The 17,605-nt window shown below is 40.2% G+C and overlaps 1 protein-coding gene across 3 annotated transcripts; it reads left to right on the top strand.

Moving 5' to 3' along the window:
* The first annotated feature begins 1,622 nt into the window (after positions 1–1,622).
* BIVM (basic, immunoglobulin-like variable motif containing) lies at positions 1,623–16,846 on the top strand. 3 transcript variants are annotated; one of them, XM_074145829.1, is made up of 11 exons: positions 1,623–2,008; positions 3,424–4,026; positions 5,448–5,574; positions 6,463–6,558; positions 6,663–6,767; positions 8,698–8,792; positions 10,106–10,238; positions 11,366–11,437; positions 12,253–12,336; positions 14,315–14,411; positions 15,328–16,838. In XM_074145829.1, the coding sequence occupies exons 2-11, from the start codon at positions 3,537–3,539 to the stop codon at positions 15,610–15,612; spliced, it is 1,584 nt and encodes a 527-aa protein (XP_074001930.1). In that variant the 5' UTR covers positions 1,623–2,008; positions 3,424–3,536; the 3' UTR covers positions 15,613–16,838. The 3 variants fall into 3 exon arrangements, with proteins under 3 accessions (XP_074001930.1, XP_074001938.1, XP_074001923.1); XM_074145822.1 differs by having other exon boundaries at positions 1,990–2,127; positions 15,328–16,839; XM_074145837.1 differs by lacking the exon at positions 11,366–11,437 and having other exon boundaries at positions 1,981–2,127; positions 15,328–16,846.
* The last annotated feature ends 759 nt before the right edge of the window (positions 16,847–17,605 follow it).

Below are 17,605 nucleotides of genomic sequence, written 5' to 3'. Positions count from 1 at the left end.
ATCCCAGAAGGCATTTTCAATTTTGCTCTTTATTGCTTTTCTCTTGTTAAGGCAAACAATACAGAAAATTGAGCCTCATCATCAAGGAGTCATGAATTTGGAAGAGATCTTGTATTTTGCATTTTGAAATACTGCAAATGTGCTTTAGAGAAAAGCACAGAAAAAAATCACTTGCTTTAAGAAAACTGCAAGCTGAAAAATGACCACTTGGGTCAATGAACATAGTCTTTTCCAACATGCAACTGAACCACAAAATGCCTTAAAAAATTACCCAGCTTCAGCTTTTAAAGACATAGTTTTTGTCTCCTGCTGTTCCCATTGGCTAGGTTTTCAGGGCATTCAGCAGTGAGAAGACTTGCGATTTCCAGTCTGAAAATTCACATAGGCCCCATTTTATTTCCGCGACCCTTTAGCTCCTCTCCCTTCCCTGTCTTCACTTTCTTGATGTATGTTCCAGGCGGTGTTTTACACTCCCTCTCAGTTTACGTTTTGCTGCATGAGACCAGCCAGTCTCCTTTAGTGAAAGGGAACTTTCAAGATGTTTTTATTTAAAAAGAAATTTCATAGCTGTAGAATTCACAGAACGCCCCTTCCTCTTCCTAGCAGGGCGGCAATCGGCACGTTAAAAAAAGGCACAGCAGCGCTGAAGGGGACACACCCTTCTGCCGCCTCTCTCTCCTCCAGCTTTTCTTCCCCCACATCGACGCAGCCCGGGGAATCTGTGTACAGATCTGGCACTATTTGTCAGCACCCAAACAAGCCGTAAAATAAATCATGCAACCTAATTTTAGTCCTGGCTGGCAAAGCCCAACACTGCTGCTATCCTAAACGCCTATCATTTGGCTCAGAGAAAAAATGCTTTGGAGGCAGAATTGTTTAATTACTTCAAAGGCTGTTGGCCGACGGAGGCTTCCAGCTGGCGAAGGCAGAAGGGAGGGACGCTCTCTGCGGCACAGGCAGGTCGCCTCCGGCTTCTGAAGCCACATCGAACTCCGAATCTGATCTGAGGTCTTCTCGTACTCGTGTCCAGGGGGTGGCAAACTCGGCTGTGCCCACCGTTGCCAGAGGACTTCTGCAACTCTGCTCTGCTTAGCCACTGACAACTATCACATAAATCTAATGCTTGAGGAGATATGTGATTCTTCTTTCCATGATTTGCAGCCCCTCTCACAGAAATACTCCCACGGGAGTGGGGGCTTCACGTTGTGAGGGCACCCCGCTGTCATCGCCAGCGCCAAACCCTCCGTCAGCAGCACGCCACCTAACTTTCTCATCTGTTTTGGTTTTTTATTGTAGATTTTATAGCTTACAGATCTGAATATTCAAAAATAAGTAAATTTTGGAATACTTGTGGCAGTACTGAAAAGTGCTCCAGTCATGTCTTCAGCGTCACTCTGTTCACGTTAAAGATATCCACTGAAGATGAGATGGGAAATACCTTCGGTAGTTCCGGACGCTGTTACCTGAAATAATCTTTTGTCCTTTTACACGGATCTCCCAAGGCATTTCTGTCACACAGATTCTTACCGTGGGCTGAGGGACACCAAAGGAAACCTGGTGCACGCAAAAGGCCTGGACCCCTGGCCCTCCCTCCCTGTTCCCAGCAGGAACCCATCCCTTACGCTCATGGACCCCGACCCTGAGGGGGCGACGCAGCCACCTCTCCAGCGCGACACCGAACCCGAGCCGCAGTTTCTCCCCGCCGCCATCCCCGAGCTGCTCCTCCCTCCCCCGCCGGCGGGCCAGCAGCGGGCGAGACCACGAGGGCGCAGAGGGGAGGGGAGGACGCGCACACACAGACGGCCACAGAGGTGCCTCTCAACGGCGCCGAGGCCCAGTCGCCGCCCGGCCGAGAGACGTGCGGTGGTTCCTCCGAGACACCGTGAGGGCCCGCAGCGGGGAGGACGGCCGCTGCTACCGCTGAGCTGCTCCGCGCCTCCCCCCCTGCCGGCTGCGGGACTTGGTGCCGGCGGCGGCGCTGAGGAGGCGGGGGGCGGCGGGGGCGCAGGTGAGTCCGCCGCGCGGCACCCACCTACCCCCCGCGCGCCGTGTCTGTTTCCGGTGCGCTCGCGTCTTCGCTCCGCCGCCGCCGGGGGAGGCGACGCAGGCGGGCGCTGCGCCGCGCAGGTAACGGGCCGGGAGCGCGGGTCGCGCCGCGCAGCAGCCGCGCTTCCCCCTTCCCCCCACTGCCGGCGCCGTGGAAAGGAGTAGGCCTACCCTCCCGCCTAGCCGCGGACCCTTCCCCCAACGGGGGGCTGTTCACTCCGGAACCGACTGGCGGCAGCGGCGCGGGGGGAGGGGGGGAAGGCGGTGCCACGCCGAGGTCCCGATTGGCGCCTCCCCAGCCCTCCCGCCCCTCCCCGGTGCTGAGGCTGGGTGTGCGGGCCTCCCCGGTGGGCGAGTCCCAGGGGAGCTGGGGAGAGCAGGTCTCGCCGGGACTGCTCGGCGGAATCGGGTCCTGATGCTGCTTAGCTGCCTCCGCGGCTGACAGCTGCGGAGTACGTGCGTGTGTGTGTGTATTGCTGTTTCCTTGTAATGGTTGCAAGTAGAGCCCTGGTTGCGTTTGGTTGTAAGGCCCGCTTCTGGCAGGGGAGGGTTGGCGCGCTGGGGATTCAGTTCGGTGACGAGAAGCCGAGCGTCGCAGGAGGCTGCTCTGGAGTGAAACTCCTGCCTTCTGCTTGCCAGGTTTTCCCATCTGTGTCTTCGCACCACAGACGTGCAAGCTGCTGAGATGACAGAGAACACATACTGTCAATTTTCTTTTCAAAGAAAGATCATTAAAACTAAGCCAGCCTTCTAAATTTGTTTTTGGTAATTCTTATCTACTATAAACAAGTCTGATGCTTTTCTTTCTCACATCATAAAAATAAAAGGGAACTCTAACAGCCATCCAAGGAAAGCAATGGAACAGATTGAGGGTAGTGTTGTCAATTTACAGTCATCAGAGGTGATAGTTACTGTAATTTTCTGACAGCTTGAACTTCGCTTGCAGTAAAAGTATGCAGGACTTCAGAATTAAGTGACCTTAAGTTGCTGTCTCACTGATTTATTAATTTGCATAAATTATTTTGTGCTCCACGTATGCAAGGCATTGTTACTATAAAGAAATAGAAGTGGTTGACCGCTGCTATGTAGATGTAGGAAGATGTTTTTTTGATTTGTGGTTTGTTTGGTTTTTTCACTTTTTTTAAGTCTAATTACTCCATGATGTCGTCATCGTGGTATCACTGTGGTGTATGCTGTTGGCACCTCACAAATAATAAAAGTGCTGTTTGTAGAATTCTAGAGGTGCTTAGGAAAAGACATGATGTATGGAGTGGTGTGTCTTTGTATTTCAGCTTTTATTGGATATGAGTTCAAAAATAAGCTTTGTGTGATTTATGTTGATTGCGAAACCTGTACTAACTTCTCAATTTCTTTCAGCTACCTCATCAATAGCTTGCAGAGGCAATGGAAGCAATGATGCAAACTCTGTTGTAATTAAAACATAAAGAAAAAATATTCTCAGCTGTACCATACTCTTTCAGTATCATTCAATGCCTAACATTTCAGAAGATGAAAAGGAGAATGGTTCTGGAAATAATGGAAACACTGAAAACAAACCTGGGAAAGAATCCCCAGAAGCTTCTCTTCATGATCCTGTGAAGCCATACTGCGTGTCAGATGCCCCCACTGCATCCTTGGTATCTAGGGGAGATGGGCATTATCCATGGGGATGTCCTGTGACTCATACACGAGAGAAATTTTATACCATCTGCTCAGACTATGCATTTTTAAACAGAGTAACATCTATTTGTAAAAGCCCAAGTGCTTCAGTTAGTGCCTGTCTGTCAGGCAGTGCTGCCTTAAACATTGGAAATAACACACCGAGCTTACTCAGCATTCAAACTGGTGCTTCAGAGATAATCTACAGTGAAGATACTAACTTGGAAAGCTTGCCTAGCGAACTTGGAAAGCTTCCACTGGCATGGGAAATCGACAAATCAGAGTTCAATGGCATGGCCACAAATCTGAAGAACAAAGCAGGTGAGGTGGTGAAGATTTGATGTTGTGGTAGGAAAAGGCTTTGTGGTTTCAACTTGTTTGTGGAGGGGGCTGTTCCGCATGGGTATCTCTTGAGGAAGTGCTGTAGAAGAGCCTGTACGTCATTGCAAACAATTTACTCATTGGGAAAGGAGAAAGTGATGTAGGAGTGAAAGTCAAGTGTAGCTGCCTGGGGAAGTGGCTCTAAAACAAGGCTGACTTCCGCTTAACTGCGTGTGGTCATTTGGGATACTGTTTGGGGTGGCTTTGGGTTTGGTGTTTTTTTTTTCCCCTTGGGTGTCTTTTACCTGTTAAGTACAGGTTTGTCACTTGTAGAAATGTTTCAAGGTACTTCAGAAATGTATATTGAAATGAAAGATGTCGTTTATTTATGACAAGAAGTAAATGAAACCATTACAGTTACAATTCTGTTAACTAGGAAAGCAGTTGGTTTCTGTATTTATTTTGATTTGCTAGATCTATCCAGTGTTAGGGATAGATCCTAGATAGCCATTTCTTTAAAACTGGCTGCTTTGCTGCTTCCTATGTTCTTTCTCTGCCTAGTCACGGATTGCAGCTGTGAATCAAGCACTTGCATACACACTTGGTTTTCTTTGTCCTGTAATCCCTCTGCTTATCTACAGCAGGCTGTAGATTTTTTTATCTTAATGGCTTGGCTAGCTAATCAAATTGCTGTTTTCTCTACCTTAGTATGAGACCAGTTTAGCAAAACTTAAAGATGTGTTTGGCAAGCTGCCATTGCCTTTTCACGTGTACATGTAGTGTCCTTAAATAAAAATAAGAAACAAATGTTAATATTTTGCATGATGGTCATTTTTACTAAAATGTGTAATATGTTTCATTTGGATAGGATGGCTTTAAAATGGGACAGAAATATTCCTGCACATAGCCCAACTCTTTTTTTTTTTTTTTTCCACTGCCTCAGTGGCTTACAAAAAGAAAAAGACCTTGGGAGGGTATATTGTTATTACTGGATTTGCATATAAGTTTTCATTAGAAAGTGAAGCTAGTTAGAGAGCTTGGCTGTGAAAAACAAGTGTTTCATTATATTTCATTGTGCGTTTAATGTTGGAGATGGGAAGTCCGTGTTGGTCTGAGAGTCTTACTTCTGGGATAGATTATTTAACACATTAGAATAATCAGATTGACTGCTGTCTCTAAGCAGTCGGGCAGGTCATCATTAATCCTGTTCAGATGTTTATGGAACTAATGGCAGCTTTACAAACCTGTTGAGTGTCTTGATTATGTATTTGAGCTTTTTCCTTCAATTAATGTTTAGCCCCAATTTGCACTTACTGACACAACCAGCGTCTCTATTTGAGGTTAATGCTATTACTAAAAATATTTAAGAAGAAAGATTTGAAAGGTAAAATAGGCATTTGTTTCTGAAATTTGTTTTGCAGGCAACATGAAGAAACAAGTGGCAAAGAAAAAATCTGTTGACAAAAAAAGCAAACAATGCAGGGAGTATCCTCAGCGTTCTGCTCTTGAAGATGTGAAGGAGAGGAAAGTGTTGGACCTCCGGAGATGGTAGTATTTATGAATTGTATTTAAAATTATCCCCATACAGTTTGTTGGTAAACACTGCTACGGGTCATCTGATTTCAAACTTCTTAATGTCTTCACACTTTTTTTTTTTTTGTAGAAATGGGGCTATTTTAAGCATATGTTCACTAAATCTCACACTTCTACAAGAAGAATAAGAGCTTCCCTCCCATCTGTTGAAATTCTAAAACCATTTTTCTTTCTAAACACTTTTTTTCTTTCAATAAGGAAAAAAATTATGTGTGGATTCATTGCTAAAAAAAATGCAAATTCATGAGCATGGTCAGGCAAAAGATAACCTTAAATACAGTGCTGATATGTCTTATTTCTAATTTTTCTTTTCACTGGTAAATACGTGATTAGAATCTGTCAGTTCTATACAACCTGTTACCATATGCATATAGTTCACTAAATTCACTTAGTTTACTGAATCCGTCTGGTTCTTACTGTTTGTCTATGACATCAGAAAGTTAGCCTAGGAAGTCTGTGACCTGGAATGACATTCATTAGTAAATTGGTAGAGATGCAGTTTACTACAGGTTCATCTGTTAAAAGAGACTGGGTCAAACCCTACATTATATTAGTACAGCACCATTTTTTCCTACAGGATCACTTGTACAGAACTCCCATGGGGCTGTTAGAAATGTGACCGATTTGTATGAAATAGGATAGTAGTATGTGACAAACCTAAAGAAATTGATTAACATATTTGCTCTTTTTTTTTTAAGAATGCACTTTTTTATGCAGGCAACATAAAAACATTTAATATAACATGGCACTTCAATGGCTTGGCACGCAGAAAAGTAGTTCAGGTTGCTCCTGTAACTCAATCAAGAATGCTGACTAATGTGTTTGGGATTTTGTTTGGTTTAGGTATTGTGTTAGCCGACCTCAATACAAGACTTCCTGTGGAATTTCATCCTTAGTGTCTTGCTGGAATTTCTTGTATAGTACACTGGGAGCTGGAAGGTAAGTCACACATAGACTGCTTTGCCTCCAAAGAGTCTAAAATATGTTGCTAATTACTTCATTAAACAATACTTCTTAATTTTTTTTTTTTTTTTTTTTTTCAGTTTACCACCTATTACTCAAGAAGAAGCTTTACATATACTGGGCTTTCAGCCCCCATTTGAGGAGATTAGGTTTGGTCCCTTCACTGGAAATACTACTTTAATGAGGTATGTTTGGTCATTTTGATGCAGCTAAATTGTTAACATATACAAAAATAAAAAAAATCTAAGAGATGGAACTTTTAAAAGTATAGTAGCAGTTCATTTATTTGAAGGGGGGAAAAAAAAAAAAGGGGCTGACAGAAGATAGTCCTCTTAGGTTTTAGAATAGTGAAGCATACCTTGGTACTCAGACAGTGCCCAAAGAAACTTTTCAAAGCGTTTTGCATTTTGTATAGTGCCATGTTGCTACACAGATCAGATGAACATGAAATTCTATTTGATTTTTGGTTCAGTTTGTTCAATGGTTGTGTAATACTCTAATGAATCCCGTCTTGTGGTTAGGAAACTTTTTTTTATCCTCATCTTCTGTTCTTGAAAATGCATATTAAATGCTTGTTAATGTCACTGAAACAGTCTGAAAAGGCAATTGATATATCTAGTAGTTTTATGTAAAGAATAATTTAAGAATTGAAAATGAGACTGAGTGCTGCACCTCTGCTGTGATGGAGCTGGGGTTGGAGTCACAGAACACTTGAACTTTCAAATTCTGTTTAATTTCTGCTCTGCTGTTTCCTAATCTTGAAGAGTTTGGTCTAAAATCTTTGTCCTTTTTTTGTTTTATTAAACTCATAAGGAATTTTAGGATTAAACAGGGCTGGGAGCATATCATACTTGAGCGTTGAACATCTTGACAGGGCTTTGGTGTGTTACCCTGCTGTGAGATTTAAAAATTTTGCAGTCCTCTTGCCTGTTTCATCAGTTGCATTTGATACAGTTAGTATTTTTTTAAGGCGATATTTCACTGAATTTCACTGAATTTTTAGAGTTGGAAGGGACCATAAAGATCATCTAGTCCAACTCCCCTGCTGAAGCAGGATTGCCCAGAGCATGTTAGAGCAATATATAGGGCTTTGCACAGAATGTGCGCGTTGGAGTTGAAAATGTGGCAGCAGTGTGTTCTTTAATGGTGTCATACATAGATCTTTGAAGAGTGTCATGGAGACTTCCTCTTCTGCCTTAGGCGACTTGCATCCAGATTTTGTATCTCTTCAGGAGTATGTCAGGGTATAGCAACCCTTAAAGACCAAGCTGATAAAATGTTCTGTCTCTTTATGTCAACAGTCTGTACAGATGAAAGCTAAACTTGTAATTCTTTGTTTTCCCCTGTGAGCGCCTTATGTGCTGCAGAAAAATTAACCTTACTAGTTTTTGGGGTTTTTTTTCTGCTTAGTCAAATAATTTTTAAGTACTTGGCGGACTGGAGAACAGGAAGGCTGAGAGCCAACCGCATCATCCAGCATGGCTTTATGATTGATGTATTATCTTCAGAGATGTGAATCTGAATACTGTAATGTTGAAAAGTGAATATCTGAGACAAAATCTTCTTTGTGGACCTGTTCCCACTTACTGCTGTGAGGAGTTGCAGTATGGGACTCCAGTAACACTTGGGTGTTGTAAAGCTTGTGTGACAGAAGCCCAACATGATATGCAGAAAGTCTCACTTGAAGGGTCCTGCCATCTGTTGTCTTAGAAGATTCCCTTTGTGTAGCTTACAAATCATGTTTGAAAGTTGGCACTTCAGAATTTGAGTGTCTGTCTAAAGGCTGAGTAACTGAAAGTTAGAGGTGACTGTACTGAGCACAATAGGACCAACGTTTCAAATCCAGCCCTTTGGTTAATATCAATCTATGCTGAGTCTGAAGAAGCGAAGTGAAGGAAAAGGCTTAGAGTGTTCATTTGTCTCTCTAGGATGTGTTAAGTTTTGTTTGTATTAGGGTACCATGGTCATCTACAGTCTATATACTAATGCGGCAGGTACTTGGTAGCACACCGAGACTTTTTTCTAAACTGTCAAGCAGAGGAAAAGTGGGAGGAAAGAAAATTGCATTTAATAATAACTCTTAAGTTACTACAATCTTTAAGCTTATTGTTTCAGATGGTTTAGGCAAATAAATGATCACTTCCGTATCAAGGGATGCTCATATGTTCTGTATAAACCTCATGGGAAGAACAAGACAGCTGGAGAAACTGGTATGTAGCTAATCCTAAAGCATTTATTTTACAGTATGTAAACTGAAAAATCCTGCAGTGTGTAGCATTTGACAGGACAAATTCTGTAAGTAGTACTTCCGGTTTGAGATAAGCTATCAAATGGCTCCAAATTACCTGATTTTTCTGGTTTTACCTTTTCTCTTATTTTGCTAAAACTTTCATTTTTACTTGTATTTTGATAAAGTATATTTTGTGCTATATATTCTGCTATCACAGATGTGGAATGTTAAGGTATCCAGGAGGACACTGCACTTCAACTTCTGTATTGGTGTCCTGGAAGATATGTTTGCTGTAATACACTGGGGGAGCAATACATTTTTATTTCAGCGTTTTAGAAATTTGTGTTGTACAAAAATTTAGAATGTACAGCACAAAAATATTAACGTATTTAATTATGTTTTATACTTTTAAATAATGCAGTTTTAAAGTTATTGAATTCATCCATTCTTCCTGACTTTGGCTAACATCTGTATCTAAAAGTTTGGTGATTATTCTCAATTAGCTGATGAAGCTGCATTTTACGAAGTCTACTCTGTAAGTGTGCTACCTAAAGAAAAATTATACTTTCATACACAGTTTATTAGCCTTCGGTATAGTCTGGGTAATTATCTTCTAACTGGAAGGTTCTTCAAAATTATAAAACCATGCTGAAAAGTTTTGGGGGAAATTATTAAAGTGGAAATAATATTTTTTTTGTTGTCGTTCTTGGTATCCCATTTGTGAATCCTGTCATGTTTCAGTGCCTTTTCTAGTCTTTTCCTGAAACTGGGTACTGCAGTCATATTACAAAGTATTGTATGCCCGAATGTGGAATGCGTTCCTGAGAGTAGGAAGCTCCAAGGAGCTCATGGTACAAAAATACTTGAAACCTTTCAGGGTTTCAGTAGTATCATTGATGTGCTGCATGTAACTTGGTGCAGTGGGACTGCATTGTGTTGCACTGTGTATTTCCTAGGCTAAGAGATACTTTTTGTTCTTTTTTTTTTTTTCAGAATAAGTAACTTTTAATATGACTTTGATCAAAATACAATGCATACTTTATATTGCATTTCCCTAGTACAGGCTGTGTGGCAGATGTTGTTTTTTTTTTTTGTACCAGGCAGGAAATTAAACACTAAGAAGTTTGAAATAAAAACTGTATTTTCTGTGTGCCTGTCAGGTCATGTCCTCTAATCTAAAAAGCAGTGTAACTATTTTATGTTATCAAATAGGTCTATTTTTATTTTTTTTTTCTTCAATATGTTACACAGGATCCAAAGCACTCCATATTGTAACCTGTTCTTTCTTTGTAGCTGCAGGGGCCCTTGCAAAGCTAACACGTGGACTGAAAGATGAATCAATGGCCTACATCTACCATTGCCAAAACCATTATTTTTGCCCAATTGGATTTGAAGCCACCCCAGTAAAAGCTAGTAAAGCGTATAGGTAAGATACTGTGTTTATGCTTATCTTAGTGGAGGATATGTACAGAAAAATTTACTGCAAGTTGGTACCATTTTTCTCCCTAAATAACATGAGCATAAAAAGACAATCCCTGACAAAATTAGCAGATACTGATAGTGGGGAGTGCTAAACAATGAAAAGAGTAGGTCACTGGTATAAGGTGAGCCTTAGTCTTGTACTTCGTTTATCAAGCAGTCTGCCTTTGGCTGTGTTGAAGATGTAGGATTACATCAAGGAATGGAGAATGCTAGCTCTTGTTTTAGAGTTCAAAATAGTAATTGTGTGGAGGTAATAAAGCATAATCATCTGCATCTAGTTTGTTCCTGATGTGAGACTGTGACTGTGGGGATAATGAAAGCTTCAGTATAAAACTTTTGTATGAAAAGAATACCCAAGTTTTTTATTAAGACTGCATTCACTGACTGTGAATGAGAAGAATTTGGAAAATATGCCCCAAACAGAAGTCCAATACATCAGTCTGCTTAAATCTAGCCAAAGGTTAATGGCTTGCTTACTTGATCTTATTTAAGGTTAAGGCTTAGTTACTAAGAATCTGCACTGGAAGAGTAAAGTGAAAAAAAAAAAAAAAGGTTTACTAGATCGAAAGTGCAGTTTGAGAAATAATATGGTCCAGTGTGTGGAAACTTAACATGCCTTTTATCTAGTTTGAATTTACATTGGTTAGTGATGACCGAGAGCAAAAATTTCAATACTTTACCCATAGTTGAAATGGATTCTCAGTCACTAGTGATATTATTTTTAAGTTAGTATTAGATTTTCTTCCTAAAACCAGATCTCTTCTATCAATGTACCATGAAGTACTGAGCTTTTATAGCCTTATTTTCGGATGGAGGTAAAACCAGAAGAGCATCCTGTTCTCTTCATATCTTCTAATATCTTGGGAAAGTTATGTTTAGGTTCCAGAAGCACTATCAATAGATTCTGCAGCAGTTCTTGTTTACCTGTTTTTGCATTCTAGTTACAAAGGAAAGCTTCTTTAAAAATCAAGCGAAGAACGTTTAAGTTCCAAAAGAAATGGGTAGATAGGTTGCTGGGCTGAGCTTAGAGACAGTTCTTAGGTTACCCACAGACTTCCTGTATGATCTTAGGTTGCTGGATTTGGACTCGGGAGACCTGGGTTCAGTTTCCAGTTCAACCACAGACTTCCAGTGTGACTTTAGGTAAGTCAATCTATCCCACATCTTGGTTTCCCATCTGTGCAATGATGGCATACATTGTTATTTTACAGGAAATTATAAATAAACAGATTATTGCAAGCAGTGAGACCATATGCTGTCTAATTCCCTAGGCAGAAAAATCTCAGGTTTTGTTATGGTTGAAATGGAAGTAGTTTTTCATGGGGTAATTATACACAGGAAGTCACAGGACAACTTTCCCTGACGAAGTTATTGCAGGGTTTGAGTTTCTTGGAAGTTGCTTACAAACTTGAACGAGTATCAGTTGAAAGTTTTGTTTTTTAATATGTGGTACTGGATGCTTAGGAGGAAGGGATTGAAATTACCAGTTGTTTTCATATGCATTACCCTATGGCTGTTAGTAACAACTGTCATCTGGGGTGTAGTTTAAAAACAGTGAAATGGGCTCTTTCGTGACTGTTAGACATGACAGATAGGGAGGAAGATGTTTGTTCCTCCTTCGTGTGGCTTTCTACAACTCTTATTTCCATTTTACATATATATTTATATTTGGATCTTATACTAGACTGCCTTTCATCTGAGTAACACTATTTTTTATGATGAGCTGTCTTTTTCCCAAGTAACAAGCAGTAACTTCTATCTTCCTTCCCATCCTTGTGAAACAAAAAGCCTCCCTATATGCAATTGTAAACACTATTTTATAGTGCAGGAGCTGTTTTTTAGTTTGGCTGAGGAAACAATTGTACACGTTAGAAAAATCCTAAAAGGAACAATAGAATGCTAATCTCTTTTTAGTATGTACAATAAATCTGACTAGGATTGTATCTTCTGTTGAACAGAGGTCGTGGCTTGCAGCAAGAAGTAGAATATTGGATCTTAATTGGAGAGCCGAGCAGAAAGCATCCAACAATACACTGTAAAAGGTATGTTACTTGGTAAGAATATAAAACAGTAGGTTTTCTTTCAAAACAACTTATATTCTTCTATTAAGAGTCACCAGGTGACTCTTCAGTTCTTTTGAATGAATATACTAGAAGCAGGCACTTTAGTGAGAAGCTTCATGTTTTGACCTCAAGGCTGTCTCTGCAGTTTTATATCATGTGGCAGGACGTGTCTGGGCTGCTCTGAAAGCCAAAGCTTATTTCTCTTTGAGTGTGACACAGCTCACGTTAGTCAGGAAGAAAAGACACCTCAGCTGTCTGTGATCGTGCCAGTTGTGACTTATAGGCTGTACGAACCTCAAAGGAGCTTATGCTGCAGTTGAGGATGTTCACAGGCTTGTCTGGGGTGTGTACAGGGTATTATGCCACTACCAAGATCTCCTAGCACAGACACGGGTACAGCCTGTACTCTGTTGTGTTATTAGTTTATCTATGCATTACAGCAGTACATTTATGATGAGGTCTGGCTCATCTGAAGTTGGTGTCTAAACCAGACCTGCAGACGAGGGGAGCTAGGGGGCACTATGTAGAAATTTCATCAAATAGTTATATTTATTATGATAAGTTATGATAAGATTATTATGATAACAGTTTTCTCAGCTTTATTTGACATACGAGTTTGTAATGCTTAATATTAATTTCTGAAATGAGAGAACAGCGCAAAAAAATAGCATTTCTCAAGAAACCAATTCTGTGGCCAAAAAACAAGTTTTAGCAAATACCTTCTCTGCCACCCCCCGAGTTAATTATGGAGTGATTTTTCGTGATAAAACAGCTATGAAAAAATGATAATAATGAAAAAAAATCACACAACTTCTGCTTTGTTTCCTCTTCCTTATTCTCTAATTATTTTGAAAAATTGTTTCAGAGTCCTTACCTGCTGGTTTCAAAGTGCTGGTTGGTTTCATAGCTAGTCAGACTTAACCCAGTACCTAAAACCCAGTTATCTTTTTTGTTGTTGTTTTGTCAATGAGATGACTGTCAGTAACTGCAAATAGCTGGATATTTTGGACTAATGAGATTAAATGCAACAAAATAAAAATGACATTATGCATGTGGTTGCTGTGCTAAGAAATGGTGTACTACATACTCCACTGACAGAATTTTGTCCTGTGCTATATAAGTTACAAATGGCACAGGAAAAGGTTTCTGAATATAGAAAACAAACCTGTGTAATATTTTTTTTTTTTTTTTTTGATTGTGGAGACATTCTCCCTCCTGCTACAGTCCCAATGAGAGATAGGAGAAAGTTCTGTGCTTAAGGTAGGAGGGCAAAGGTAGAGGTAGAAATGGATTTTTCTGAACTTGGAGGGTGGTGTTAGAGAGAAGCAGTTAATTAGACATTGACAGAAATGAAAAGGCAATGTGTAGGCTTAAAGAGGTCTGGAATATGGGGTTATGTGTTTCACTTGGGCCAGAAGGAGCTATGAAATTCTGAAGAGCTGAGTGAATGGGGAATGATTAAATTGATAGTTTATTACAGACGGGAATGAAATGGAGGAGTGAGTTATGGTGAGAGCTGTCTTGTGAAAACAGATTTAGTGGGCGAAAAAACCCAAGGGTTTGAACAAAATAATTTAAAAGGGTAAGAGAGAATTAAATAAGTAAAAGCTAATGTTTCTCCTTGCCTAAACTGCACTTTGCTTCTTCCTTTCACAAACTGATGAATTGGTAAGGGAAGCAACGCAACTAATGACTCATGGTGCTCTTACTCATTTTGGAAAGTGTTTGCCAAAAGCAGGAATAATCACTGAGTGCTTTGAGTAAAAGTGACGCTTTTATATCTGGCTTGATGTCTCTAATACCAAGGCTTTTATATCTTTACACATTCATTGATCTTTAAATCACTGGTAAGATTATTTAAAGTTGCAGATCTGTATTTGCATGCATGTGTACACGAGTCTTAATGGTGCTGAGGTTTCATAAATGTCAGCTGAGTAGTAATACTCTTATTCTGTAGGTGGGCAGATATTGTCACTGATCTAAACACCCAAAATCCAGAATATCTAGATATTCGACACCTAGAGAGAGGATTGCAGCATCGAAAGACAAAGAAGGTAAGGTCAATTTACTAAGATGGGAGGAAATTCGTGGTAGATTTTTTGGCAAACTTATGCATACTTCAGCAGCGTAAGATAACCTTACTAAAAGAAATTTGTTATGAAGTGCTGCTGAAGACAGAAGTCAAATGTAGGTACTTACATACCAGAGTCCTTTATGTTTACTTGCAGGACAAGATACAATACAACAGTAGCCTGGCATATGCTAGGATGAACCAGAATCTCTGTATATACAACATATTTGATCACAATATTAACCTTGCTGGTTTAAAATGTAGCTGCAGCAAGTATAGAATACTCTACAGACGAATTACAGACCTTTTCGTGCATGGCCACCTAGTGACATGTAGGCAGGAAAGAAAGTAGAGTAGGATCAAATACAGAACAATGAATGTGTGTCTATTGTGTGGACTTAGTGTGAATACATACAGTTTTCTTTCCTGTAGATAGGACTATATCTTGTGGGTGGGGATGTATTTTCCATTTGCAGATTGAAAAAGTCTATGAGAAGTAGTAGGCTGAAGAGACGATTTCAAATGTGGAGACCCTATGGAAGACAGCAAGATGAGAAGGGAATAAAAGAGATCATTTGTGTGAAAGCGGCTGGAGAGTAAAAAAGACTAGCAGAAGATAGGTTATACTAGCCTATGAAAGTTAAAAAGGATAACTTAAAAAGATGAGAAAGAAGGCAGCAATTGAATCTGGAAAGCAATAAGAATTGATTGAGCCGAGTTGTTTGTTTGTGGATATGACCTTGTGGTGGGGTGGTTTTTTTTTTGGTGTGTTGTTAACGGTTTTTTTGTTCTCTTTTTTGAAGAATTCTGTTACCTAACAAGATGTTAATTTCAAATATCTATGTATGTTAGAAAGGCACCTGTGTGCATTTAACAAAGAACCTTTTTACTTTGATTAGGTTGGAGGAAATCTTCATTGCATCATTGCCTTTCAGAGACTTAACTGGCAAAGATTTGGTCCTTGGAATTTTCCATTTGGAAATGTTAGACAGGATAAACAACCCCAAACACAAGGAATTTCCAAATCTGAGAGTGAAGACAATATCTCTAAGAAACAACATGGACGACTGGGTCGATCTTTCAGTGCTGGCTTTCATCAAGAATCTACGTGGAAGAAATCTAATCATCGTGAGAGGAGGAACAGTGGGTATCAGAGTTATAATGATTATGATGGAAATGATTAAAATTAACTTTAGATAATAGAGTTGGTACATTAAAGTTAGTTTTAATCAAGGCATATTAGGGATCTTTAGTCCTAGAATACATACGAATAGAAATTAAGGTATAAGATACAGCTTCATAATTATTAAATAAATCTGATGATACATTTGCAATGGGAGAGATCTGATGTAATATGACGAATAAGCACAGATTATTGTACCTTTGCAATCAAAAGTAAATATGACAGAAAAATCAATCATTTCTTTTGAAATAATTGTACTATGTCCTGATGTGTGAAAGCAAAAGAACAAATTGAAGTTAGCCAATGTAATAAACAGAGTTCATTGAAAATACTTAGTATTCAAAAGCATGAAAACTTACGATATGGCTTTATAAAAAGGGTTATTCTGCAAATGGTGTAATGTTAAAAGTAAACATTGCCTTCCTTCTTAACACTCCATTTTATTAAGGCTGCCCATATCCAGTGAAAAGGGAAAAAAGTCACATAGGTTAGAAAACCTTGTCAGATTTACAAAGTGAATGTACATTCTCCATTTAGTTCCCAGTAGACTTCTGTCAGTCAGATAATCATATTTTTGTCAAGCAGGTCTCAGTTTCTTTTCCCTTAGCTGGATGCCTGTTTTAGACCGAGAGGAATCGCCTGTAGGAGGGAAAGTTTGAGAACGGACCTTCTTTATTGCTTTTGCCCTGTGGGTACAGCGGCTGAATTCTTATCCTGGAGCCGCTTGAGAGCACGGACTCCCTTAACACAAGCTTGTGAAATTCAGTACAAAAAAAAAGCTGCATTTACCATTAGCCAAATGAGCTAGCTGAACACTGCGTTCTGTTGGCAGTTCTTTTCCTTGTTCAGTCTTAAAACCTCTTGTCATTTTTCTGCTGCTCTTTTCGTTTTGTATGAAGGGTATGCAAGTGCCGAAAACTGCTGGCAGCCCTGATGATATACCTCTTGGCCAGCAAAATAATTCAAGATTTTTTCAGGTGTCCATGTGCAGTCTCTTTTTCTTTTTTTTTTTTTTTTTTCCAGATTGGAAATTTATCCGGTTGTTTGCCCAAACATATCTCAACAGTTGTAACTTCCTGTATACAAATGTTCATACCTGCTCAAGGATTAATTTTTTTGACATAAAAAGTTTTGTCATGGAATGCAGGGGTTTTGTAGGTTGCTGCTTTTGTTAACCAAAAATGGGAGACTTTTAGACTTTTGTTCATTCAATAAAATTTGTTTTCTATTTTGTTGTTTGCTTTTCATTTGTTTTGGGAATGGTGACCCTGAAAAGCTAGTGAAGGTTTCCAGGAAAGTAGGTAAGCAAAGGATCAGAGTTGCAACCCCTGCTCCGCAAAATAATCCTGGCGGTAGGATCTCTTGGTTCATTAAGTCACAGTGGCTGCACAGGCTTAACTTCTAACGCTTAATTTCCCAAAGTCTACAGGCATATTGAGTGATCAAAACCCACCTTTGGAAAACTTACTTCCCCGATGAACTATTTTCAGAATGTGTTATTGAAGCTGAGTTTAGGCTGAGGGCTCAAATTTCTTTAGAATGCGTGAGCTGTGTTCCCTAGGGTACTCCGGGCTTAAAGTGAGTTATATAAATGTCTCTTAAGTTTTGCTTGATAATGGTAGCTGCCCTGAGGAACAGGCCATCTCTTGACAGTAGCTTGCTGCTCTTCTTAAGTAGGTGTGTTGTGACGGACCTGTTTTTATAACTTTGCCCTTGGGTTGGAGGCCGTCACGCTTCCATCAGTAAAGTTTGTCGCCAGTTTGACTCTTCCAGCAACAGCGGAAGGAAGATGGTGGGAGTTGGGAGCTTTCCATAAGGCTTCCCCGCTGGGAGGTGGGTGCAGGGAGGGGGGCTGGGGATGCGGTGGGAGCGGCGAGAGCACAGGCTCCAGGGAAAGTCGTATTTAGGGGGAAAAAAACCAACCAAACAGGACGTTTTTCTCTGGTGGTGTTTGGTACTTCGCTCTCCTCCCGGCAGGCGAGGACCCCGCGGGT

Source organism: Numenius arquata, chromosome 1 (assembly GCF_964106895.1).
Source record: "Numenius arquata chromosome 1, bNumArq3.hap1.1, whole genome shotgun sequence".
Taxonomy (NCBI): Eukaryota; Metazoa; Chordata; class Aves; order Charadriiformes; family Scolopacidae; genus Numenius; species Numenius arquata.
This window is presented reverse-complemented; position numbering and strand designations above follow the sequence as displayed.